A 25,726-nucleotide genomic window follows, 5' to 3' on the forward strand; every position below is an offset into this window, starting at 1 on the left:
TCTCTTCATAATCATTGGAGGACAGTGGCAATAGAACAATATCATAAAACAACTAAGTGTACAACCACTCAACACTTACCAACTAAAAACACAAGAGTAGTTCTGCAAGCAAGGAAGGAGAAGTAGAAGAGATCTACCAAGGCACTCCCAGCTTTCAGCTAGCAAAGTCTGAGAGTAGAATAGGAGGGCTGAGCAAAACTCCTCTTAGGCATTCCAGGCCTTCACAGAGAATTGGGTGGTTACCCTACAAAAGAAAAGGGAAGGAGCAACAAAACAACTGCTTTGCCTATATTCTCCATTTATTAATTTTCCACTGCTTACTGGCAGTTTAAAAGTTGATACGGAAAAAAAACCCCCAAATCTTGAAGTCAGTTATTATAAATAAAAAACATTTGAATGATGTCAAGTCCTGCATATAAGCACTAATAGCAGTTCAGCAGATCATTTGTTGCTCTTTTTAATATAGTTTAAGTGCAAGAAGTATTTTGAAACCTATAACTTAACCTTTTTAGGGCATTTTAAAAAGAAATTATCAGTGTGACTCTTGTTATTTTTATATATTTTCTTTAATGATAGCTGAAGTACTTATTTTACATTTTCAAAACGTTTAATTTTTTATAACAACAGACTGTGAAAGAGATATATCTTATTTTGAAAACTGTTTTATAAACTTGTACTTACCAGGCTGTGAAAGTTTTTCAAGAACTTTCTCAAATTGGATTGTGTTAAAGTTTTTTTTTTTTTAATTAATTAATTAATTTATGACTGTGTTGGGTCTTTGTTGCTGGGGGTGGGCTTCCTCTAATTGAGTGGGGGCTACTCTTCGCTGCGGTGTGAGGGCTTCTTATTGCAGTGGCTTCTCTTGTTGCGGAGCATGGGCTCTAGGCGCATGGGTTTCAGTAGTTGTGGCACATGGGCTCAGTAGTTGTGGCTCGCGGGCTCTAGAGCACAGGCTCAGTAGTTGTGGCGCACGGGCTTAGTTGCTCCGCGGCATGTGGGATCTTCCCAGACCAGGGCTTGAACCTGTGTCCCCTGCATTGGCAGGTGAATTCTTAACCACTGTGCCACCGGGGAAGTCCCTGTGTTAAAGTTTTGAAGCTCCTGATGACATTGAGTGCCCCAGATTGGATGAATAGTTATGTTCTATGAGGAATTATGACCGTTCATTATGGGTAGGAAAAGGTTTTTGACTCCAGCTAGCCTTTGTTGGTTTCAAATTAAAAAGATTTTATTACCATGTTGAAGTGTTTGGACATTTTGGGGACTAGATTATGGGATACTGGGAAGGTTAATTAAAGTAGCAGAGTAACTTGGTCACATCTCTTTTTAAGAATGAAACTATGGTGTTTAGAGATTTGATTAAGTTGTAACATTTTGGAGACAAGGAAGATTAAATCGTTTTTTAATTCTAGTTTTAAGAGTGAGTTGTAAAATGCCTAAATTTGGGCTTTGGCAGGAGGTAGGAAGAGAGAGGTAATATACTTAGAATATATGTACTGGATATATATGAGGGCCATTGAAGCAGTCAGAATATGGAAGAAAAAGCAACTAGGAAGGACTTGTCAGAATGCTTGTGAGCTTTTTTATTGACCTTTTTTGGTATCTGTGACAGCTTTTTAAACTGTTGGCATACCTTTGTATTTGTAATAATTGGGTTTGACCTAAACTGAGAATTTTTTTGTGTGAGTTTCGGTTGATATGCCCCTGACTTAGTATGCTATTACATACTGTGATAATTAGTAGATACTTCTCAACCAGTGTGATTGGTTCTAGGGAAAAGGTAGACATAGTTACCTAGTCTGAAACAGACGAGCACACCAGTAGTAACATTTGAACAGTGGTAGAAATATGTGCAGATCTTAAGGTCTGGCAATTCAGAAAAATTATGTAAAGTGTTTCTACCTAGTAGAATTTAGTTATTCTTTATCCTTCCCAGAGGCTCAAACTTTGCTCATGAGTGTTCAGAAAAGGGAATTATATGGCTTTTGAAAAAGACCTAGAGGAAAAAAAATTTTTTTCAGATTACATACTGAATTATTTTTAAGTTCAGTTAAAGTTCCTGGGAATGAGAGTAGGGGAGTGCAATGACGATGAAAGCTTTGCATCTTATTCCTAAAAAATGCCCCACTTTGTCAGATTGTATGGTTCAGCACCTTTGTTTTAAAAATGAGAAAACTGAAGCCTAGAGAAATAAAATGCTAACCCAGAATTATATAACTAATGAATAAAGTAAGATGATATCAGACTAGAAATCTGAAAACCCCTGGGCTTTTGGAGTTCATTTCTGTGCTTTTTTTTTTTTTTTTATAATACCAGACTGCTTCAAGGAAAAGCTGTTAGTTTGGCTTAGAAGACAACATAGATTTGAAAGGGAATAGTGCTTAAAATATAGTAGCTAGATTTTAACACCTATTCTAAGGGGGTGGCAATAATAGGCATCTTATTACTTCAAATTTTTATTTTATTTCATTCTTTAGTGGTCCATTTGTTCCGGTGTTTGGCAGGTTAATAAAATGCTTTCTTATTTGCAGTCATATTTATTTGTAATTATTTCTAATTTGGCAGAGCAGCTGTTCTCTCAGATAAGGAAACTGAAGCTTAGTTTCTTTAGTCCTGAGATTTGTGAGGTGAAAAGTATCCCCTTTTTAATGAAAAAATTTCGCGTGATTTGATAGCAGTATTAGAAAACTGTTGTGGCAATATTGGAAAAAATCCAGAAGTATACCATACAGCCACACAGCATTAGCCCGAATTTTTTTTTTTTAATATATGAGGAAACAGTTTGTAAGAATTTAGTTGAAAACAGAATGACAGAACTAGGTTTTTCACATTTCTAGTCTTAGTGCTATTTCTTTTGGATAATTCTGCCCCTTCTTGGTCAAGAGAGAAAATGTTCCTTAGCCTCTCCTGTCTCTTAGTAACTGAAGGGAATAAGCGCTTCAAATCTGTTTTGTAACTAGGTAAATGTGAATCCACATATAAGTAACTGAAGGGGTGGCCTTTGGAAGCCCCAGAGCCCTTTCCCAGAGAATTTGATTCTTCCTCAGCTGTGAATTAGAATGTAAAACGTACAAGAAATAATGGAGTTTTGTTGTGGGCTGCCATATCAGCATTTCATCTGCAGTTCCACTTTTCTTTTAAGAGAGAATTCTGTGACATGATTCTATAACCACACCTATCTGTGCTCAATTTGCTCTTTGGGCTACTGCTTTTTGCACTGAGCAGTATACAGTCTGATTATTGGGTCTTTGGGAGTGTGAAGACTGACTTTGTCTTTGAATTAGACGCTTAACACATACTTTCTGAATCACTTCTAAAGCAGCGATTCTCAAATGTGGTGTGAGGACTCCTAGAGCTTCCTGAGACCCTTTCATGGAGTCTGTGAGGTCCCCACTTTCCCAACTGTATACCTGTGTGAGGCCAGATTTTATATTTCAACCAAAACAGGGTATCACAACAGATTGAATATAAAAGTAGATGTAAGTATCAGTCTATTATTTAAGGCAGACATTAATAGTATTTGCAAAAAAAAAGAAAAAAAAGAACCATTGTCAATCTTCTTACTAAATTTTTATTTTGGTGTGGGAATGTAACTTTATTCACAAAAAAATATAGGGTACAGGTTTCCCCTGATATCTGAAATAGAGTGTTCCTGTGAAACTTTTCGTAAGCTGAAATGGCGTAAAGTGAAGAAGTAGTTACTTTAGGACACATCTTGTCAATGGATGCACAAAATAAATTGAGATAAAACATAGCTGCTCACAGATACAGTTCAAAGCTATGGCAGCTTGATGCTGAGATGCCCAGTGTAGTTCTTGGGGAAGGATCTGGGCAGTGCCACTCTGGCTGCTTATGATACGGGCTACCTCTATACAACTTGCTGCAAAACAAATGCTGGACACTATTTATATTTTTCACCTTTTCTCATAAAAGTGAAAATTCTTTCTGAATTTCTTGTGGTTAGTAGTTACCAATGTAGGTCTTCTGTAAAAGCTTCACAAAGGGGCATAAAGCAAACTTTTGAAAAGCAGGGGATTCCTGTGTTTAGTTTCAGGTGAGGCTATTAGTTATCGAGCTCTGCCCATCCCTGCATTGCAGTGGGGGTATAGCTCAAACTGGGAGAAGGTCAGTCATTTTCAAGGACCAATATGATGCTCTGGGAGAGAGGGGAGGCTATTTTCTCTGGCTTCACTAGCTGTCAGAATAATGTAAGCCCAGAACTGCTCAGGGCTATTTTTGTTGCCACATGTGCCTGCCTCAAAATAAAGCAAGTTCAAAGGAAAGCAGAATAGAAAGGGAGTGTCCTGGTAACATCATTTGAACTCCTGGATCCAGCTCTGCCTAAAGTCAATCCTACTCTTGGACTTCCCATTTATTTATATCAATAAGTTCCTCCTTTTGATTACTCCTCCTACCCCCCACCCCCAGGTATTTATAGTTAAATCATAATGGATTTATTTAGTTATTTTAAACTAAATAATTTAGAATTTTCTCATTTTTAAATTTTAATATGGTAAATACTGGCTTTTAAATAAAAGCTTTTCCGGGTCCTCTGTCATTTTTAAAGTGTAAAAAGATTCTGAGACCAAAAAGTTTGAGAACCACTGCTCTCAAGGTAAGGAGGAATTCCTGCCATTTCTTGGGGGTAATATAAGGGAATGAAGGAACTAACTGAATAGTATTCAGCATTATAATTACATGTTTTGTACTAAGTTTGTGCAGTGATAAGTGGTTCATGTGATGCTCATGGATGTATCACGTTTACATATGCTTATTTTGTGGTGGTCATTTTATTTTGTAGAATAAAGTGGGTATGTAATAATTCTTTATGAGTAACCTTTGCTGTAACTAATTACTACATACAAATAATCTATGTTTTACTCTTGTTTTGAATTGGATGAAACCGTATAATAAACTATGGTAATTGAATTTTTCAATGCATATAGTATGTTTGTTGCAATGGAATTTGGGTTTTTAAAAGAGTAATTCTGTGTACAGAATATAATTGCATGACTTTGATGTAAATTAGATATTTTTCTTGAATATAAAGTGAAAATTTGGTAGGAACAGACGTGGGTGTATATCCGTGTTCTAAAGTGACTGAGTTAACATATTTAAATTTAATTTTTAATTCCCACTGCCACCTCCAGCTCCTCCTTCTCAAGATTACTGAAAATGGAAGCTTGGGTAAAATTTCATCAGTTATCTTCCACTGAATTTCTAAAGCCTCCAAAAAACTTGGGCAAAACAAAACAAACTTCTTTTTGAAATATTGTACTGGTGTGTTAGCTTTTTGTTTTTTGCTTCACTGTCTCGTTACTATTTTGAAAGTACTAAATTAAAAAGTAAAAACTAATATGATGAGTGTGTTAGGAAGATTAATTAGAACCTTTATATCTAGGGGTGATTCTTTTTTTAATTGAGGTATAGTTGATTTACAGTGTTGTGCTGATCTCTGCTGTACAGCAAAGTGACTCAGTTATTTGATTCATGTTTTTTGAAGTCTTTCTTAAGAAAATTAAGTTCTTTTCGGAGATTTTATTAAAACATTTGATTTTCTGCATTGCTTTGGCTTTTCTAACTTATTTAGTGCATGTGCTCTCCTTCCCAGATACAGCTGGAGGAGAAAGACCCTCTTAGATATTCACCCATGCTTTTCAGGGGTATTATTATTAGTTGTATCCTTAACTGAATATATTCAGAGATTGATACAATTTTATTTTTATGCCTTTAAAATCATTGGTTTGAATGACTTCATAGTGATCTGATGTAAATTTTAAATCCTTAACAAAGGTGAGAGATTAGAAATCCAAATGTGCATGACACATTTGGATGGAATGGAGCACTGGACTCCTATCCCTCATGAGTCAAGTATCAGTAGATACCCACCTCAGCCCTTTCCTGTTGGTTCCCTCTGCCTGGGCTGACCTTTTTCCAGAAAGCCAAAAAGCTTGCTTGCACTACATTCTGTTCCCTATTTAAATTCTGACCCTGTTTAAATATCCTTACCTGATAATCTTATCTAGGATCTCCTCATTCATTCCTTCTCCTCCCTCCGTTTTCTTTCTTCCTCTTTTTTTCCCTTCATTCCTCTTCTTCTATACTTTATCCCATTACCTGGCATTTTTTTTCTCTTCGGAGCACTTGTTTATATGAGAATGCCTTCTGTGTGTGTATTGTCTGGCTACACAAGAATCCCTAGCAAGTTATCTGATAATGATATCCATTTACCATTCTGGTCATTTTCTAAGAATGTTTGACTTTGTTTATATATTTATAAAAGGTGGCACCTAGAAGTGAAAGCAGTGGCACTCCCTACTGCATGGGAGAGCTGCACTGTTTCCTCTCTGGTTATGATTTGTTTTCCTCCATTTTAATGCTTTATCTCATTTGACTTTTGTAAGTTGAAATACTTAGTTGCTTCCCCTTCACCCCACCTTCCACAGTGCTATTGGTAAGCCATGTCTTCTTTATTTTGTAGTTTCTGGTTTTTGTTGTGTTTTCCCTGCTCCCCTCCTTCTATCCCCTCACTGCTTCCACCCTCCTACCCCCAACACACACACAGAAGGGTAATTGAAGTTGGAGCACTCTGTGGTCAGAATTGTACTTTATTGGCAGATTATGTTTTTGCTGGGCTTAGAAGTACTTATGGAACAGAGACTTAGTGGGAATTCAGCCTGTTTTCTAAGGTAGGAGTGAAGTTTGTCACTGTTTCAGTATTATTTTTTTGTCCTTAACATTTTCAAAATCTGATTCTTTTTTTCTCTTTCCCTGATCTGAAAGAAGATTTCAGCCCCACTTTTCTTTCACATGTTTCTAGAATGCTGGCAGTGTAGCAGAGGGTAAAGACTAGCTTTGACAAGATAATGTGTCATTCAAATCACAAACCTATCATCAGCAGTACCAACTGGTATAGTAAAGTACCTCGTGAACTATCTTGCTTACCATGGAGACAGTTTTTAAAAGTAACCCCTTACTATCAGAATATAGTTTTCTTTTGATTCAGTAATTTAAACATTTTTACTTCATTAATTTTGCATAGCAGATTATTATCGCTAGATGTTCAGATGAAGTAGCATTGGTACTTTTAATTAAGATAAATAGAAAAGAGAACACACAGTTTGCCTTTTGTCCCTGATCCATAACATTTTGGTATATTATTAAACTTCTGTGGTTCAAATTATTTTTTACTTAGCTATAATTTGTAACTACATACCTTTTTTTGTTTTCAAAAGTTATTAAAATAAAAATGAAGTGGCTTCCTATAGGACTTAAGAAAAATTACCTCCCAAATGCATATTTACCTGTTCTGTTGTTAAATGTGAAATTGTAAACCTTGCTTCTACTATGTAATTTGCAGTCTAACAAATTTTAAAAAGTAATCTACCTTTCAGACTGTTTTAAGTATTTAACATTTTTTTGTATGGTAGTTAATTCATTATGATTGTTGTGGCTTTTTTTGGTTCTTGATTTGGTTTGAATTGCTTCTAATAGAAGATGTTGAGCAAAGATTGTTCAGGAGTTTATCTTGCTGTTTTATAAAACTGTATTCTAGGCCACAATAATTTTTTAAAAATCGCAAAAGTCTTTCTCCACATTTTTAGCTGCTAACATTTTAATTCACTTTTAAAGTGTCCTGTTTAAAAAATAATGGAGGGAATGGAATAGATTTGGTGTTTAGCTAAGAGAAATATAAAGTGACAGTTATTAGAAAGGCTGTTATTAAGTTGAAAATTCACTACAACAATCAAACCAATACTCAATCAGACTATAGCATTTGGACTCAATGTAGAGATTCTGAATTTGTTCATTAACAGTTGCAATAAAACTGTATAACACAGTGATAGTATTATGTATCACAGTGATTTCCAGTAAACTGAAGTATGTTCAGCTTGGTGTCTAGTTAGGTTAATGTTTAGTTGATTGTGCTTATTCAGGTTACCTAACATGGGAAAGTACTGTTTCATGGTCTCTCATGCAGTGTTACCAGATTGCCAGATATAAGTGTATCTATAGATACATCATGAGGTTATTGTCCCATTTCTTCATGCTTATTTCATCACAGAGGCTGACCCCAGCCTCTCCAGTTTCTTTGAATTCGTTGTCCAGCTCTTTCCTATATCCTTATCTGTGGACTTTTTGCTAAAGGAAATTCCTTGTTTAATTGGTGTTTCAGAAAAATGGGAAAATTCATGGCCCATTGTCTCTGGAGTCATATCATCACCTTCACTAGCAATTAAGTGAAAAGCAGGCTCTAAAATTTTTCTCACAAAATTACCAACATGAATATTATCTTTAATATTGTGCATTTAATATTAATGCACAATATTAACGTTAGCATTATTAATATTAGCATTATTTAATAATGCTCATTGTGATAAACATGAAAAAATTAACTTACCACAAATCACTTTGTCTGCATTTAAAAAATTGTTGGTATAAATAAATATATTGAAATAAATTTCAAAGAGAAAGTGTTTAAAAATCTCATGTACCATTGAAATGATTTTTTTTTTTTCCTGTTTAGGTTATAACCCACTTCAAGTCTTTGTAAATAAATGGAAATAGATCTATGAGAAAAGTTGATATATAATTACTAACAGATTACCCTGAAACTTAACTTAGTAGCACAGCAGACCTTTATCATCTCATGACATATATCATTCCTGTGGGTCAGAAATTTGGAGCAGGTTAGTTAGGTATTTCTGGCTCTGAGTCTTTCATGAGATTGTGGTCAAGCTTTTGGTCAGTGCTGCAGTCGTTTCAAGGTTCCACTGGGTCTGTAGAATTGGCTTCCATGTTCATTCATGTATGGGTCTTGGCAAGAGACCTTAGTCCTCCCTGGAGCCCTCATTTCATAGCCACATGGTGCTCTCTGTAAGGCTGCTTGAGTGTCCTTGAAACATAGCAGCTGATTTCTCTAGAATATATATATAATTGCAAATGACCTAGATGGTGTCTGACCATAAACATCAGACACCATCACTTCTGCCATATTCTGTTTGTTTAGAAGCAAGGCACTAAATTGAGCCTACTCTCAAAGAATGGGGAATTGGGCTCTGCCTTTTGAAGGGAAGATTGAAGAGTTTGAAGTCACAGTCACCACAAAGATGTACACTAAGGAGTCTTAACATTATATAATAAATGCTGTACTAGTTCCTTAATAGAGTAATTCTCAACTCTGATACTGTATCAGACTTATCTGTACAGCCCTTATAAAACAAACAAAGCAAAATGCAGATGGTTGTATTAGACCTGTTGATTCACTTGCAGTCAGATTTTCCATAGGTGCAGCCTGTGCAGCCAAAGCTGTCCAGTGTCTTTAAGATGTACTTTTTGATTCAGTGACATGTTACTGCTATAATTCTGTAAAACTGTTACATTCCAGATATGTATAGGAATTAAGACTTTTTGGTATATGTATTAAAGTATTTTCTAGCTTTAATGTGTATAAGTTCCTTATTAATATTCTAGCATTTGAACTTTTGGTAGAACATGTGGAATTTCTATTTTGTGTTTAGTAATGTTAGAGTTAAAATTGCTAATAGTTGTTACAATAAAGAGCGATAAAAATGAATTGAAGGATGTCATGTATCATGTATGTATCTGTTTTTCCTCAAATGAACTATTAGGTTATCCTGTCTCTCCCCCTCATTTGTAGTCATCTCTCCCTACTGTAATTCCCTAATGTATTTGTCTTTTTTTAAAAACTGTAATTGGTAAGTCTTTTTGTGTCATCAGTGTCCTTTGAAAATTTAATTTACTGAGCATTATTTATGTTACTGGCATGAAACTAAGAGAAGCTAGGAAGTTAAATCTAAGCTGGGGGTGGATTCTAACTTGGGATTTTGCCAAGTTGGTGGCATAGAAGAAGAGTAGAAAGAAAGTGAGGCAAACGTGGCTGAGGAATTTAGAGGTTGTTTGAAATAGTGGACTCTGAGGGGAGAGTACAAGAGGAAGTAAATTAGAGGAATTGTGCCTTGGACAGCAACTAAGGGAGGTATTGTAGGGGGCTTTTACTAGGATGGATAGGGAGTTGGTGGCTGTAACTAGATGTTTGTAGCAGTAAGTAAATTGGAGGTCTGGTTTTTGGGTAGCTTGTTGTAAGAGCAATTTGGTGTAGTGGTTAAGAGAGCAGACTTTAGAGTAAGAAATTTAGGTTTAAATCTTGGTTCTGTTACTAATTTACATGTAGTCTTGGGCAGTTTGCTTAACTTTTTCCTGAGCCTCAGTTTCATCAGTAAAATGAGAACTAAATATAGAATGTAAAGTGTGGAGCACTGTTCATGGCGCAAATGAGGGTTCAGTAAATGTTAGTGCTTAGCTATTGCTATTATTTTATTATTATTTACCCTAACTTGTAAAATGATCTTTAATTAAATAGGTAGCAACTTTAGCTTAGTTGAAAAACAATTATCTGCTTTTTAGCAATTGGATGGGCATGGTTTGGGCATCAAAAACTTTCCCTCTTCCCTCCTGACCCTGTTTCTTTTTCACTTCCTACTCCCTACCCCCATCAACAAATAACCATAGTTACTTGTTTATACTTATAGCTATTCATTATTCAGACATAAGCCAACCCAAATATATAATCTCCTTTTCTTCCCACACAAATGGTAATACGCTATACAAGTTTTTTCTCTATCTCGCTTTTTAAACTTAACAAATTGATAGGAAAATTTCTCCATGATATGAAAACTTCCTCATTCTTTTTTGTCCTTTTGCTGTATCCCATTCCCTTGTGTAGATTTAGTATACTTTTTTTTTCCAGTCCTCTGTAAATGGACAGTTGCAGATTTTTGATTTTACAATCAGTGTGACACTGAATGACTTGTACACATATCATTTTGAACATGTAAGTATATCTGTAAAGTTAATTCATTGAAGTAGAATTGCTGGGTCAGTTGTATTTGTGATCTTTTTACTGCCATACCCTAGGAACTACCAGTTTACTCTCAGCAGCAATAATGTATGAAAACTGATTGTTTCTGTCTTGCCTCCAGAATATGTTTCCATATATTTAGATTTTATCAACTTTGTAACAGAAAAATGATATTTCAGTATAGCTTAAGTTTGAATTTCTCTTATGGATGATGTTATATTTTTACTCATATTTAAGAATCATTTTTATTTCCTTTTCTGTTTAGTATTTCATTTGACTTTTAAGTCTTTTTTACATTCTTAAGTTTTTGCTTCTTTTGTATAATCAAATTACTCTTGTGCAATATATGGATTTTCTCTCATAATTCAAAAGGTCTTCATTACTCCAGAGTTGTAAAATAACTTTTTCTTGTTTTCTTCTAATACTTTAATGGTTTCATGTTTTTACTGTGGTATATGGAATAAGTTATGGGTCCAACTTAATTTTTTAGAAAGACAGCTGCCAAGTTTTCTCAGTACCATTTATTTTGTAGTTCATCCCTTCTTCCTTGACTTGGATGTCACCTTTATAAAATTTATGTTTCTATATATATTTGGGTCTATTTCTAAATTTCCTTTTCTTTCGTTAAAATTCTGTATTGTGTGGTATGTTTTCAAGTTTCCCTTTATTGTCCTCTTCTTCAGGGTTTTTCTGACCATTATTTACCTTGTTCTGGGGGAGAATAGGCTCTTGGTTTTTTTTGTTTTTGTTTTTGTTTTTGTTTTGCGGTATGCAGGCCTCTCACTGTTGTGGCCTCTCCCGTTGTGGAGCACGGGCTCCGGACGCGCAGGCTCAGCGGCCATGGCTCATGGGCCCAGCTGCTCTGCGGCATGTGGGATCTTCCCGGATCGGGGCACAAACCCGTGTCCTCTGCATCAGCAGGCGGACTCTCAACCACTGTGCCACCAGGGAAGCCCGCCTCTTGGTATTTTTATTGGTACCACACTAATTATTAGTTTTTGATGTTTTGGTGTTGTTTATAATTTGTCATAACTTCTTTTTTTAATAATAGAGCCTACTGAATCTTTAATACATGTATTAGTGTGTATTTGGCAGAATACTGAATGATGACTACATATACCACGTAAAGCATATTAAGATAAGGGAGAGAAACTTATATTTCTTCATTGCTTTCTATGAACCAGATGCTTTTTTACATATATTAACTCATTTAACTATCATGCTATTAGTTTGTAACTGGAATTCGTAGAATGTGCAATTGTTTATGGTTAAATTTCCTTCAACATTGCTTTTTTCTTCAGCTGTGATGCAGATCCATCAGCCCTGGCAAAATATGTTCTCGCTTTGGTAAAGAAAGACAAAAGTGAAAAAGAATTAAAGGCGTTATGTATTGATCAACTGGATGTATTTCTTCAAAAAGGTAAGATCTTTGGTTTAAAAATACTAATTTAAAAAGTTATTTAAAATAAGATTCAGAGAGTGTTAAAGGAATTCAGTAAGAGACAGACTCTAACTGTAACAAAGTTGAACAAATAGTATTATTACTGATTATATCCATAGCTTATTTATAATGGAAATCTTTTCTTTCATTAACGTCCATATGCTTATTCTTAAAGAATGCTGTTATTTTTTTCTTGAGAGATTAAGAAAATGACTGAAAGATAGTACTGCTTAGGAACCTACTTTGGATGTTGTCTAGCACAGTGCTTCTCAAATTTTTTCACCTTGCCAGCATTTAGGTAATGATAATATTTCTGTTTGGCACACTAGGCAGGATACATGGAGACTAGTGATGGCTGGGAGCGACTGACCCAGAGGCTCTAGCCATTCTAGCCCTCAGCATCCTGAGAATTGAATGGATCAGTATTACCATGGGACTTGTGCCATAGTACACTGGTTGGGAAGCTGTTGGTCTTAGTATAATTTTTAGATTTATAAAAATCAAGGCATATTTCATCATACTGATGTGGAGAAGTAGAGAATAAATATCTTAGCAAATGATTTTTAATCTATGCTGGTTTTGGTTTTATTTTTAGAGACACAGATATTTGTGGAAAAACTTTTTGATGCTGTGAATACAAAGAGTTATCTACCTCCTCCAGAGCAGCCATCATCAGGAAGCTTAAAGGTAGAATTTTTTCAGCACCAAGAAAAAGATATAAAAAAAGAAGAGGTAAGAATTTGTGTTAAACTTTACATGTTCTTTAAAAACATATTTGGAGTGATTAAACTGAGTTTTATTTTTTTTAATTTATTTTTAGTTTTGTTTATTTTTATCTGTGTCGGGAGTCCTCAAGACCACCTCCAGGTTTGATTATTTCACTAGGAGTACTCACAGAACTCAGAGTGTATAGTCATACTCATGGCTATGATTTCTTACAGTGAAAGGATACAAAGCAAAATCAGCAAAGGGAAAAACGTATATGGTGCAAAATCTGGGGAAAAACAGGAACAGATTTCCAGAGGTTTCTTCCAGTGGAGTCAAAGCAGATATGCACTTAACAAGTAGTGACAACATGTGTGAACCAGGGGCGCTCATTAGAGACACAGTGCCCAGGGTTTTTATTTAGTGCTGGTTACATAGGCATCTTCAGCCTCATATGTACCAAAATTCCAGACTCTGAGGAGGAAAGCAGATGTTCAGCATAGACCATATTGTTTATCCAGACAGTTTAGGCATAGTGAGCTATTGTTATCAGGGAATGATGTGAACCTTCCAGAAATTGTTGTTTGCAGATGCCAGCTAAGGGCTTACCTTATCAGCAGGTCTTTCTAAAGATAACAGTCTCAGGAGTGCTTTTAATTCTTTTCTGCACAGTATTTATAGGTATGGACTCTTATTATCTGTGTTCTATGAAAATAGTTAGATTGTCAGTAGATCGGTTTGCTTCTGCCTACATGCATTTTGTAGGGGACTTTTTTTTTTTTAATAGATTTATTTATTTATTATTTATTTTTGGCTGTGTTGGGTCTTCCTTGTTGCACACGGGCATTCTCTAGTTGTGGTGAGTGGGGGCTGCTCTTCGTTGCAGTGCACGGGCTTCTCATTGCAGTGGCTTCTCTTGTTGCGGTGCGCAGGCTTCAGTAGTTGTGGCACATGGGCTTAGTTGCTCCACGGCATGTGGGATCTTCCCAGACCAGGGCTCGAACCCATGTCCCCTGCATTGGCAGGCAGATTCTTAACCACTGCGCCACCAGGGAAGCCCTGTAGGGGACTATTTTTAAGGTAGTCAAATAAAAGGACCTTCACAGGGCAATGTAAATGACTTCATACTTTAAGAGGTGTTTACCTTTCATACAAGATTACCCTCTTGTTTAATAATCATATAATAGTTCAAATTTCCTCAGTTTGATGTTTAAAGATTGTAATTTTAACAAAAATAATCATTGACAATTAAGCTATTAATATAATATATCCATGGTTAGCCTAGTTTTAGGTCAAACAAATCTTGGTTAAATTTTTACCACTGTTTGGGGCTTCCCTGGTGGCGCAGTGGTTGAGAGTCCGCCTGCCAATGCAGGGGACATTGGTTCAAGCCCTGGTCCGGGAGGATCCCACATGCCGCGGAGCAATGAAGCCCATGTGCCACAACTACTGAGCCTGCGCTCTAGAGCCCACGAGCCACAACTACTGAGCCTGAGTGCCACACTGCTGAAGCCTGCACGCCTAGAGCCCATGCTTTGCAACAAGAGAAGCCAGCCAATGAGAAGCCTGCGCACTGCAACGAAGAGTAGCCTCTGCTCGCCGCAACTAGAGAAAAGCCTGTGCACAGCAACAAAGACCCAATGCAGCCAAAAATAAAAATAAATAAAATTAATTAAAAAAAAATTTTACCACCGTTTTGTGACCTTGAAATTATTACTTTTCCAACCCTTAGTTTACTCAGCCGTGAAATGGAAATATTATAGGACTGTTGTGAGGAATAGTAAAATAAGGTCTGTGAAGCACTTGGCAGAGTGTGTGGCACAAAGTAGGTTCTCAGTAAATGATAGTTGCTATTATTGTTGAGACATTGTTGTGTGTTGGGTGTGGTTGTGGCCCTTGGTTTTTTTTTCACCTGATAATCTGTTTTTTTCCAGATTATATAAGTAATATATGTTCGTTATGTTTACATATGTGTTATATAATAATATTTACATATGTATGATATGTATTGTAATTTACATATGTATTTACATATGTATTATATAATTCTCAAATGTATTTTTGTCTCTGTATATCTGAACATATTTGCACACGTGTGTGTGTGTATATATATATATATAGTTACATGCACATATACATAAGACACCCCCATCACTTCTGTCTTCAGAGGAAGACCAGAAATAATTTTATAACTGCATGTTTTGTACCTAACGGTATAGGGGGTCTGTTAGTAAGGAAGAATGGGATAGTGGATATTGTCTTGGCAACTGCTTATGCAACATAGAGATATACAATAATTTATTTAAATTTTACCCATTGATGGAAGTCTGGATTGGTTCCAGAATTTTTTCCAGATAATTGCAAATTATATTTTAATTCTTGGAAATCTTGAGTAAATCATGGGCTCTTTGTTTGAGAAGCAGTAAGCCTTAGTCTTACATCTGTTGATATAATAATATTTCACCACAGTTGTCTTGAGCAGTTGTGAAGGATATTTATCCCTCCATCTTTCAGAACCGAAATGTCAGATGGCAGTCTGGATTTTAAATGCTGTGGGTGTTGTGAAAGTTCGCAGTTGGGCAGGTACCATGGAATGTGACAGTCTGTCAACCTAACTTACTTACAAGAGTGCATGGAAGCAAACTGAAGGGAAAAAGTGCATCAGGAGGGTTTTTTGTTTTGTTTTGTTTTTGCAGGGGGGAAGGTTGAAATGGATAGGAAGAGTAGAACAAAAAAAGTACTTACAAGAAAGAAAAAGGCAAACTGTTAAAAGAAGGCTTTTAAGTATTATTTCTCAGAGTTTGGTCTGTTGATAGGATTTCCATTTAATTTATCATCCAGTGTGAGACACTTGACAGTGAGAGGCTTTTACCCAAAGGAATGCTGAAACAGCTGGCATAAACTGGGACATATTTATGCTATCTGTAGACTATGTGCATAAGAATATCTTAGGGTTTTTATTAAACATGCAAAATCTTGAGCCCTATCATATTTACAGAAGCTCATGTTCAATATTTTCTGAATTTGTTTATGCTCTGAATCCTTTTTTCTCTAATAACACCTCTTAATGTCCTGTGGAACCAGTTTTTTGGGCAGCATGGAAAACTGGTCTAGAGAAAGTAGCACTGATCAAGGGAATGTTTTTCAGGGCTGCATTATATTATATAATATGAATTGTAGGAAAGAGGAATGTATAGCTGTCATACTGCTGTGAGAAACTAGAGAACTGTTTTCACTTGTTTATTTTCACAGGTATTTTTTTCTCAAATGTTTTCTTTTTCTATGACTTGGTTAGTTCTAATGCATTCTCCTTTAGTCCCTAATGTGTTTGGTGCCAGATCAAATCCATGAAACCAAAACTTGAATGGACTTTTGAAAGAAGGAATAAAATTGGCTTTCCATTAATGATGTGTAAAATGAGGACACTTGCTTAAAATGTTTTTCTTGCTACTGTTATCTACGATAAACATTTATGAATTTCTTTACCATTCACTTTAACTTTCAGCAAGCCTGTCTTTTATTGTTAAATTAAATGATTGTACTTAGAAGACAAATTTATTTTGTTTAATGCTTTCACAAGAAGACTCTATTGCTCATATTTTAATATCAGTTAAGTCATTGAAACAGTAACATGGCAAGGAATAACTGTTGTTAAATTTGCACACATTTTTCTTTGTGTATCAGATCACAAAAGAGGAAGAGCGAGAGAAGAAGTTTTCTAGAAGGCTAAATCACAGTCCTCCTCAGTCAAGCTCCCGATACAGAGAAAATAGGTGATTGATTCTTTGAACCATGTTCAATGTTTAGACATTACTTTTATTTTATATGAATATTTAGACTTGATTTTCTTTTACATAGGGGTAAGTAATATCTACTCTTTTATTGGTCTAGGAAAGTGATAACTCACTCCTTTTCTACCAAGAATATCTAGGTGTGATTTGTTGGTCCTGGAAGTGAGATTTAGAACAGTGCTTGGCATATGTTGGTTATTGTTATTATTTTTATTCCTAACTGCAAATTCCAGTGAAGTCTTAATGTGAGACCTTTTTTGCCCAAAGTTTCCCTTTAGAGTAAATACATTATTTTTCCCATTAAGGCTTCAAAAGCATTTAGAGTGCAGTGCATGTAATATATACCTATAAGTATGAGACTGTGTACAAGACAATATATACTACAGGACATATGTACAGATCCCTTAATGTATAGATGCATTTGTGTATAAAATGAAGACTTCAAAAGAGTTCTTTTTTTCCTTAGAGGTTTTAGAGTACTTTAGCAGGTCATGTTCAGGTTTTCAGTTTTTTGAGTTTCCTATGTTTGTATTCTGATGATGGGATAAAGAATCATGGTACAAGAATAAAATAGAACTTTTGCATTTAATTAGAGTTTTTCCTGTATCCACTTAAATATTTTCATAAAAGTGATCATATATTTCTTTAGAAGTCGTGATGAGAGGAAAAAAGATGATCGTTCTCGCAAAAGAGATTATGATCGAAACCCTCCTCGAAGAGATTCATACAGAGACCGGTACAATAGAAGACGAGGGCGAAGTCGCAGTTACAGCAGGAGTCGGAGTCGAAGTTGGAGTAAAGAGAGGCTTCGTGACAGGGATAGAGATAGAAGCAGGACTAGAAGCAGAAGCAGGACCCGAAGCAGGGGTAAATAATCCACATATATGTGTATTTTGGTTGGCACTTTCACTGTGAAAAAAATTCTGTATTTGAGGGTTTTAAAAATTGTTTTAATTTTGTCAGTGTTATCTTTATTTTTTTCTATTTTGATGTATTTTGTGGGTCCAAGTGAATACTTTTTAAAAATTTCTTTAAAAATTTTTATTTTATACAAATTAAAGCTACAATGAATTACCACTGTACACCCATCAGAATGATTGAAATTAAAAAGACTTGCTTTACCCAGTGTTGGTGAGGATGGAGATAAGCTGGAACTCTTTGGAAAACACTTGAACAGTATCTTAAAAATGTTAAGCCTGTACCTACCAAATGATCCAGTCAGTCATTCCACTCCTAGGTGTTTACTTAAAAGAAATGAAAGTGTATTTCCACACAAAGACATACACAGATGGTCATGGCAGCTTCATTTGTTATAGCCAAAAGCTAGAAACAATCCAAACGTCCATCAACAGGTGAATAGATGAACAAATTATGGTATATCCATAGAATGGATAAAAAGGAAAGAACTATTGATACATGCAGGAAAATGCATGAATCTCAAAATAATTATGCTGATTGAAAGAAGCCACACAAAAAAGTGTGTGTGTGTGTGTGTGTGTGTGTGTGTGAGAGAGAGAGAGAGAGAGACAGACAGACAGACAGACATAGAATTTTAGAAAATGCAGACTAATCTATGATGACAGAAAACAACTCAGTGGTTGCCTGGGATAAAGTAAAGGAGAGATGGATCATAAAAGGGAACAAGGATACTTTTTGGGGGTGATGAGTATGTACAGTATATACCTTATTTTGATTGTGATGTTTGGTTTCACAGGTGTATACATCGATCAAAATTCATTAAATTGTACATTTTAAGTATGTTCAGTTTATCATATATCAGACCTCAAAACTATGAAAACAGTTAAAAATTTTCATTTCAGATGTGTGAGTTTACAGGAGTGTCTCATTTCCAACATGCATATTTTTCTTTCAATGTGTATTATTGAAAGGGATATATTGCAGGCAGTAGAACAACTAAACACCTTAAGAGTAAAACACCTTTACTCAACTTAGATTTTTACTACCCTTGCGACCTTTATTGTATAGTTACTTTTAGTCTTTAGGAAATAATATTTATGGCTTTTGTATAAGCCCTGTATTTCTCTGTTACTCTTAGAGTTTTTCCCCGCCCCGTGATCTAGGTGTATTAGGCCTTTCTGCACATTGCTTCACTTAACTGATCTCCTTAATGTCTTTTCTCTTTCCTTGGTAAATTTTCTTTTCTTGGCCCAGTTAATTTCTTTGTGTTTATTATGTACTCCTTTTTCTTCCTCTTTACACATCCATTCTCATCTTCAACAAATAGTGTTCAGTGTATAAAGCCATGCTAGGACCTTTGAATGGATGACAACTAAATATTCACCACAGAAAAAATAACCATACTTGTATATTTTGTTTTGTTGGCTAAAGTTATGCATACTAAGATTGCAATGAAGAAAATTTAAAAATTCTCTGCTAAGTAAAGCTCAAAGAAAAATCTCATTAGGTACAACAAGTTTATGTGTGGTTTTTTAGTTTAGGTCATATTGAAAAGAAATTGCTTATCTTGGAACATTGTATATACATTGAATAGTTTTTAAAAGGAGGATTGTGTAAAATTTGAACTTTTTCTCTATGTTTAGCAAAAATATTGGGTTGGCCAAAAAGTTCATTTGGGTTTTTCCATAACGTCTTATGGAAAAACCCAAACGAACCTTTTGGCGAACCTAATATCTATTTCTTAGCTTGGGGACATGTGTGTTTTTTGTTTTTTTGTTTAATAGAGTGTAGTTTTATAAGTCATTTATATTTTATTGCAGAAAGGGATCTGGTAAAACCTAAATATGACCTGGATAGAGCAGATGCATTAGAAAACAATTATACTCCAGTCTCTTCGGTACCTAATATTTCATCTGGCCACTACCCTGTACCTACTTTGAGCAGCACTATTACAGTAATTGCTCCTACTCATCATGGTAATAATACTACCGAAAGTTGGTCTGAATTTCATGAAGACCAAGTGGACCATAACTCGTATGTAAGACCACCAATGCCAAAGAAACGGTGTAGAGACTATGATGGTAAGCCTGTCAACTATTTCATGAGGTATCGAATTAATATTTCCAGCTGAGTAACTTCTGTAAATTTAGGTTATACACGCTCAAAGACTTAACCTATTGGAAATAGTGGGAAATCAGTTTTAAGCACTTCATGAATTCCTCAGTATATTACTGAAGTCTTCATTAGTCACCACTGACTATTGAATATTAATTTAAATAGTGTTTATTTGCACCAAGTCTTAACATAGTTTTGGAATTTGCCAAACAAGAGTAATATCTACTGAGTAACCTACCAGGGAATTGGCTACTGAAACATTCTTGACAAAACTTACTTCTTTAGAAATCAGTGGTTATTAGAATGTTAGTAAAACCTAGAAATGTGAATATCACCTATATAAGCATTTTATAAATGAATTGAAGACTCTTTAAGATTTTACTGTAAAAGTTTTGTAAACTGTATTAAAGCTGTATCATGTTGCTAGCTGGGTATACTCATTTTAATTTGGTAATATTTTTTAGTGGGTATGTTAGCTATATTTTCACTTAATATATATTTTATATTACTGGAAATGAGTAGGTAGCTCTTGTGATATGGTTACTTATATTTGCCCAGTATTAAAAATATTCCTATTTTTAAATATCTCCACTTTTTTTAACTTAGAGAAAATGTATATGTCCAGCGGTTTTCATATTTCTTTCTAATTGTTCTTCCTCACAGAAAAGGGTTTCTGTATGAGAGGAGACATGTGCCCTTTTGATCATGGAAGTGACCCGGTAGTTGTAGAAGATGTCAATCTTCCTGGTATGCTGCCTTTCCCAGCACAGCCTCCTGTTGTTGAAGGACCACCTCCTCCTGGACTCCCTCCACCACCACCAATTCTTACACCCCCACCTGTGAATCTGAGACCCCCAGTGCCACCGCCAGGCCCATTACCACCCAGTCTACCACCTGTCACAGGTAAGTAAATATGTTTGCCTATGCTTATTATCTATCCATTCATAGTCTTTTATAAAAGTTGATAGTTTGATGCTTGATTTTGTTAAAAGTATCTAAAGTAATCCTATAGATGCCTGTTAGGAACTAAGAGTAAGATGCTCCCATCTGGAATATACTCCTTATTTTTCAGGCTGTGCCAAACCTATGGTTTACTGTGGTTTAGGGTGGCCCTGAATTATGCATGTTACTGATGAATCCCAGCTATCTGTAGTCCTTTATAGCTTAAGACAAACCTGTTTTGGAATACATTAAATGAATATTTTACCCTGAAAAACTCATATAGTTGTAAGAGCTTGGTGTTTGTAGATATTATAATTTGCTAAAGGAGAATATCACGTTTGGATATACAATAACTTATTTTATTTGTTTGCTTTCAGATGATATTTCTTATTCTTTGGTTTTGACAGGACCACCACCTCCACTTCCTCCTTTGCAACCATCTGGCATGGATGCTCCCCCAAACTCTGCGACCAGCTCTGTTCCTACTGTGGTAACAACTGGCATCCATCACCAGCCTCCTCCTGCTCCACCCTCTCTTTTTACTGCAGGTGCGGTTTTGGCCCTCTCTGTATTAATAATGTAGTATAGTTTAGAGAAGAGTTTTAGGTGAGGAATTTAAAAATGTCTAGAGAGTGAATTGCTCTATCAAGTCTGTTTTTCTTACTAAAATTATATGGAATAAAATGTAGACATGGTGAATGCACATTAAATATAAGTTCTCAGTTACACTTTTTAAAAAACTAAGTTTTTAATAACATTTAATTTTTATAAGACTATTTTTAAAAATACATATGCATGTTAGTTATGAATTAGTAATATGTTACGTAGTTGACTTTTTCTATTATCAGTATAAAAAAATTACCAAGAGGAGTTTTATAATTGTTTTTTAATTGCAGTTTTTGTATTACCAGATACATATGACACAGATGGCTACAATCCTGAAGCCCCAAGCATAACAAACACTTCCAGACCAATGTATCGACACAGAGTGCATGCACAAAGGCCTAACTTGATAGGACTAACATCAGGGGATATGGATTTGCCACCCAGAGGTACTATGATGAATCTTTTCTTCTTATCATTTTCATAATATCAAGAGTGGCAAAGCATTTGAAAAGAACAGTCGGTCCTGTGTTTATTGGAGTTGAGTAAGGGATGATGCTTATGTTTGTTCCTTGGATCCTTTGGTCTCACATGAGAGAGAAGGTAATGTGTGGTACCCTATTTGTGGTGTTGGTGACATTTTATTCTGTCATCCAAGGGGAAAGGAATTTCCCCAAAGTCCTTATTTTCTAGCTTTTTGGGGGTATATGCTATCATTTGCAGTCTTAATTGGTTCATTTAAACTCTTTAAGAATAATGCTTTAATTCCTAAAGATAAATTCTTTTGTAGTTTAGATCATGAAATTAGCTGTACAAATTTAATGCTTGATACATATTTTATTTTTGTTTGCTTTTGACATGTTAGAATTTGATACTGGTTTGCTTATAATACTTTAAGCAAAAAGAATTATATTTTAGAAAGTGACTTGTTAGCTTTTAAAATTTTCTTAGAGGAGACAGACTTTTTGGTATAATTTCTAAATGGGAGAAGAATATAGAATTTAGACTGGTCCACAAGCCAGGGCAGGAAAAGTGCTATACAGAGGTGCAAACTGATACAAAGGTTCAGAGGAGGGAGAGTTCACATTAATTTGAAAGATGGAGCAATGTTGTCAGACATTATAGAAAATATTATACAGGCCAATAAAAATATATCTTTTTTCCTAACTACTTCAACTAACTTTTAAATCCCATTTTCTTTCCAATCTTTCCTTGCCATCTTTTATTTCTAGTAAAAAAAAAAAAGTCATGCATTGTCAGTTGTGAATAAAAGTCCAACTTGTTTAAATAAGTAACAGTCTGTACCTAATGTGGTTTAGTAAACTTGTGTTTACTTACACTTTGCACTTTTTTTGTTTGTTCATTAGAAACTGTCAGATTCTGAGCATCTACTTTGAGTGTTCAGAGAACTTTCTGTGGTGGAGGACTGAGGAACATTTTAATTTCTATCCTGTGAGATCACAGGACAACATTTCATGTGGATGTCCCTTTCCCCCCACACCTTTTAAAGTCTCTTTGAGGCATTCTAATGACTTTCATTAATAACAGCAATAGAAAAAAGGTTTCTTAACAATTTTTATGTAAGGGAAATAAGATTGTTTGTAATTGAAAAGTAGCCACTTAAGATTATGGCTGTTCATGGTATTTACTCATCCCTTGAGTGTCTCCTACCTGACTAGTTCAGAGAAAAACCCTTCCTTCTTTGGGTCACTACTTAGCACTCATTTTCTTTTCATTATACCAGTATTCCTTGCTCTTGCTGGAACCATCAAATCATCTCATTCTTACCTTGCTGCTTTGGAGTGGCATAAATGTATGCCACTATAGATCAACATTTATTAGATCCATCCCAAATCTAGGACAGTTTTTTGCTGGTGATTGAGAGAAGACAGAAGGATCAAACCCCTTGCACATAAATCTTACCATATAGAAGTTGGAATTGTGGTAATTTCAGCTCCACATGCATGTAGTTACAAGTTATAGGAAATGGCTCTATTGAGATATAAATGTCTGGTATGCCTACTTAGAAATTTGAATGCCTTTTCTTATAGAATCATTATACATAATGATTATTTTATTACTTTTTAAATTTCTTTAGGTACATCATGTACTATTTCTGTAAGCTGGTTTAGGAATATATTTTCCATTAATAACATTGTTTTTATGTACCAGACAACTGATTTAGCAAACCATTTAAATTGAGGATTACCTATACTTCTGGTTGCCTTATCTTTTTTCAGTCCTCCTCCCCTCAAAATGTTCTCATCTATTGCCCATTTGGTTTGAAATTTACTGGCCTGGATTGGGACATATACATAATTAAAAGTTTATAATATTGTTCATTATATAATTATTATACATTTCTAATAGCCTATAGATGGCCTCATTTACATTTGTCACAGACTATTATGTGATAACTATATTTTTATGCTTCATACTTTCAACTTTATAGGAAATTACTGTTATTAAACAAATGAAAAAACTTGAGGCCTTTTGATGCCTTGGAATCAAAAAAGTGATAATTGTACTTTCTAGATTTCTAAGGCAGTGGAGAACTTGATAGACACTCCCTTGACTGGATATAGATAGGTAGGAAGAAGGGCTAAGTGGTTTTTCATTTGCCATCAACAAAACCAGTGCTGAAAACGTTAAGCAGAAAAACAATTTATTAAAAAGATATCAGGGGGGGCTTCCCTGGTGGCGCAGTGGTTGAGAGTCTGCCTGCCAATGCAGGGGACACGGGTTCGAGCCCTGGTCTGGGAGGATCCCACATGCCGCGGAGCAACTGGGCCCGTGAGCCACAACTACTGAGCCTGCGCGTCTGGAGCCTGTGCTCCGCAACGAGAGGCCGCGATAGTGAGAGGCCTGCGCACCGCGATGAAGAGTGGCTCCCGCTTGCCGCAACTACAGAAAGCCCTCGCACAGAAAAAAAAAAAAAAAAACGAAGACCCAACACAGACAAAAATAAATAAATTAATTAATAAAAAAAAAAAAAAAAAAAAAAAGATATCAGGGGAAAACACAGTAAATAAAACTAATAGACACATTTACTAATTGTATATCAAGAGGAACTTGCTTCTGTGTGTTTAGCACTCCTTTTAAATAAATAACAGTGAAAGAGAATATGAGTGAGAGAATACAGATGAGTTGGAGCAAACACATCACTGCCTTTCTTGGTGAACCTTCAGATAAAAAATATATTAAAGTACAAAAGGATATTGGATAGCTCAAAGACTCTTTAAAAGGGCTAGTGAACATGTTTGGGAGGCAGGAATAGGCCAGAAATTCTGTTGCAGAACTGGTCCTGTGAAGATACCACTCGGCAAAGAAACTACAACTTGCACTGTGAATGCCAGCAATGCCAGATACTGGATGTTTCCACCTGATCTGCTGTAGAGATGTGGGATAAGTCAGAGTTAGCCGGAAAAAGGGGGTCAATAAAGCACATATATCCTGTGCTACTTTTGTGAAACTGGAAGATCTTTTTGATTAGGAACAGAGGGAGTAAGGGATATGGGAACGGGGAGGTAGGAGGCCAATTAAAGGCGTTTGAAAAATTCTAGAAAAGAGATGATAAGTAGCTAGACTAGGGTAGTAACAGTGGGAAGTAAGAGATTTAAGTTTAGTGGAAAGAGTTGACAACACCTTTAATTTATTGAATTTGGGGACTTAGAATGGGGGTAATGGAGAAGGTGAAATGAAAGACACCAGGTTTCTGTTTTGGATAATTAGGCAGATGATAATATCATTCATTGAGAGGAAGAACAGATTTGGTAGGAGGATCTCCTGCATGGAGACTATAGTGGTAGCCATAAGAGAGATTGTGCTGAAACAGATCCTAAGTTCTTTTGGTTAGTTATATGTTTAGAAATACTCAGAATAGGAGTTATATAACCAATTTATCCATCTTTTAAGAAAGGAGTTTTAAAATATATTTTTTCCGTGTGGACTAATGTTAGCATGTTTTAAACTTTGGCGTCATTTGGGAATAACAGGTTAAATGTAGTTTTGTGTTTGTCAAACTCCATCTAAGTGTATGTAAAATGTTGAAAGTAGCACATATTTACAGCTCTTTTGCACTGCATTTCAATGTTGAATATTTACCTTTTTTAATTTAACATGATTTTATTTTGTTAATATGCTGATGTTTAAATAAGCAACTCATTTCAGTCACAACTCCAAATTATTGAGTCTTAGGATTACTAGACTAGTGTTAAATTTTAAATCTTGTAGATTGTGCATTTAATTTCAAAACTATAAACTCAGCCCCAAGATGATTTATTTATTATTAATTTGACATATGAGAATTACTGATTATTGTTCAGTTAA

General features: G+C 35.3%; 1 protein-coding gene across 13 annotated transcripts in view; it reads left to right on the forward strand.

Annotated features, from left to right (window-relative positions):
- The window catches only part of RBM26 (RNA binding motif protein 26), an 84,919-nt gene that overhangs the window by 14,723 nt on the left and 44,470 nt on the right, over nt 1-25,726 (forward strand). For 6 of the 13 annotated variants that reach the window (XM_067713089.1, XM_067713090.1, XM_067713081.1 and 3 more), the window contains exons 2-9: nt 12,184-12,302; nt 12,919-13,055; nt 16,713-16,801; nt 17,469-17,686; nt 19,558-19,818; nt 20,516-20,755; nt 21,172-21,342; nt 21,691-21,846. In XM_067713089.1, coding sequence (XP_067569190.1) covers nt 12,184-12,302; nt 12,919-13,055; nt 16,713-16,801; nt 17,469-17,686; nt 19,558-19,818; nt 20,516-20,755; nt 21,172-21,342; nt 21,691-21,846 — 1,391 coding nt within the window. The remainder of the gene's footprint in view (nt 1-12,183; nt 12,303-12,918; nt 13,056-16,712; nt 16,802-17,468; nt 17,687-19,557; nt 19,819-20,515; nt 20,756-21,171; nt 21,343-21,690; nt 21,847-25,726) is intronic. The other 7 variants (XM_067713084.1, XM_067713088.1, XM_067713093.1 and 4 more) reach the window with 3 other exon arrangements.

Source organism: Pseudorca crassidens, chromosome 18 (genome assembly GCF_039906515.1).
Source record: "Pseudorca crassidens isolate mPseCra1 chromosome 18, mPseCra1.hap1, whole genome shotgun sequence".
In the NCBI taxonomy this organism is placed as follows: domain Eukaryota; kingdom Metazoa; phylum Chordata; class Mammalia; order Artiodactyla; family Delphinidae; genus Pseudorca; species Pseudorca crassidens.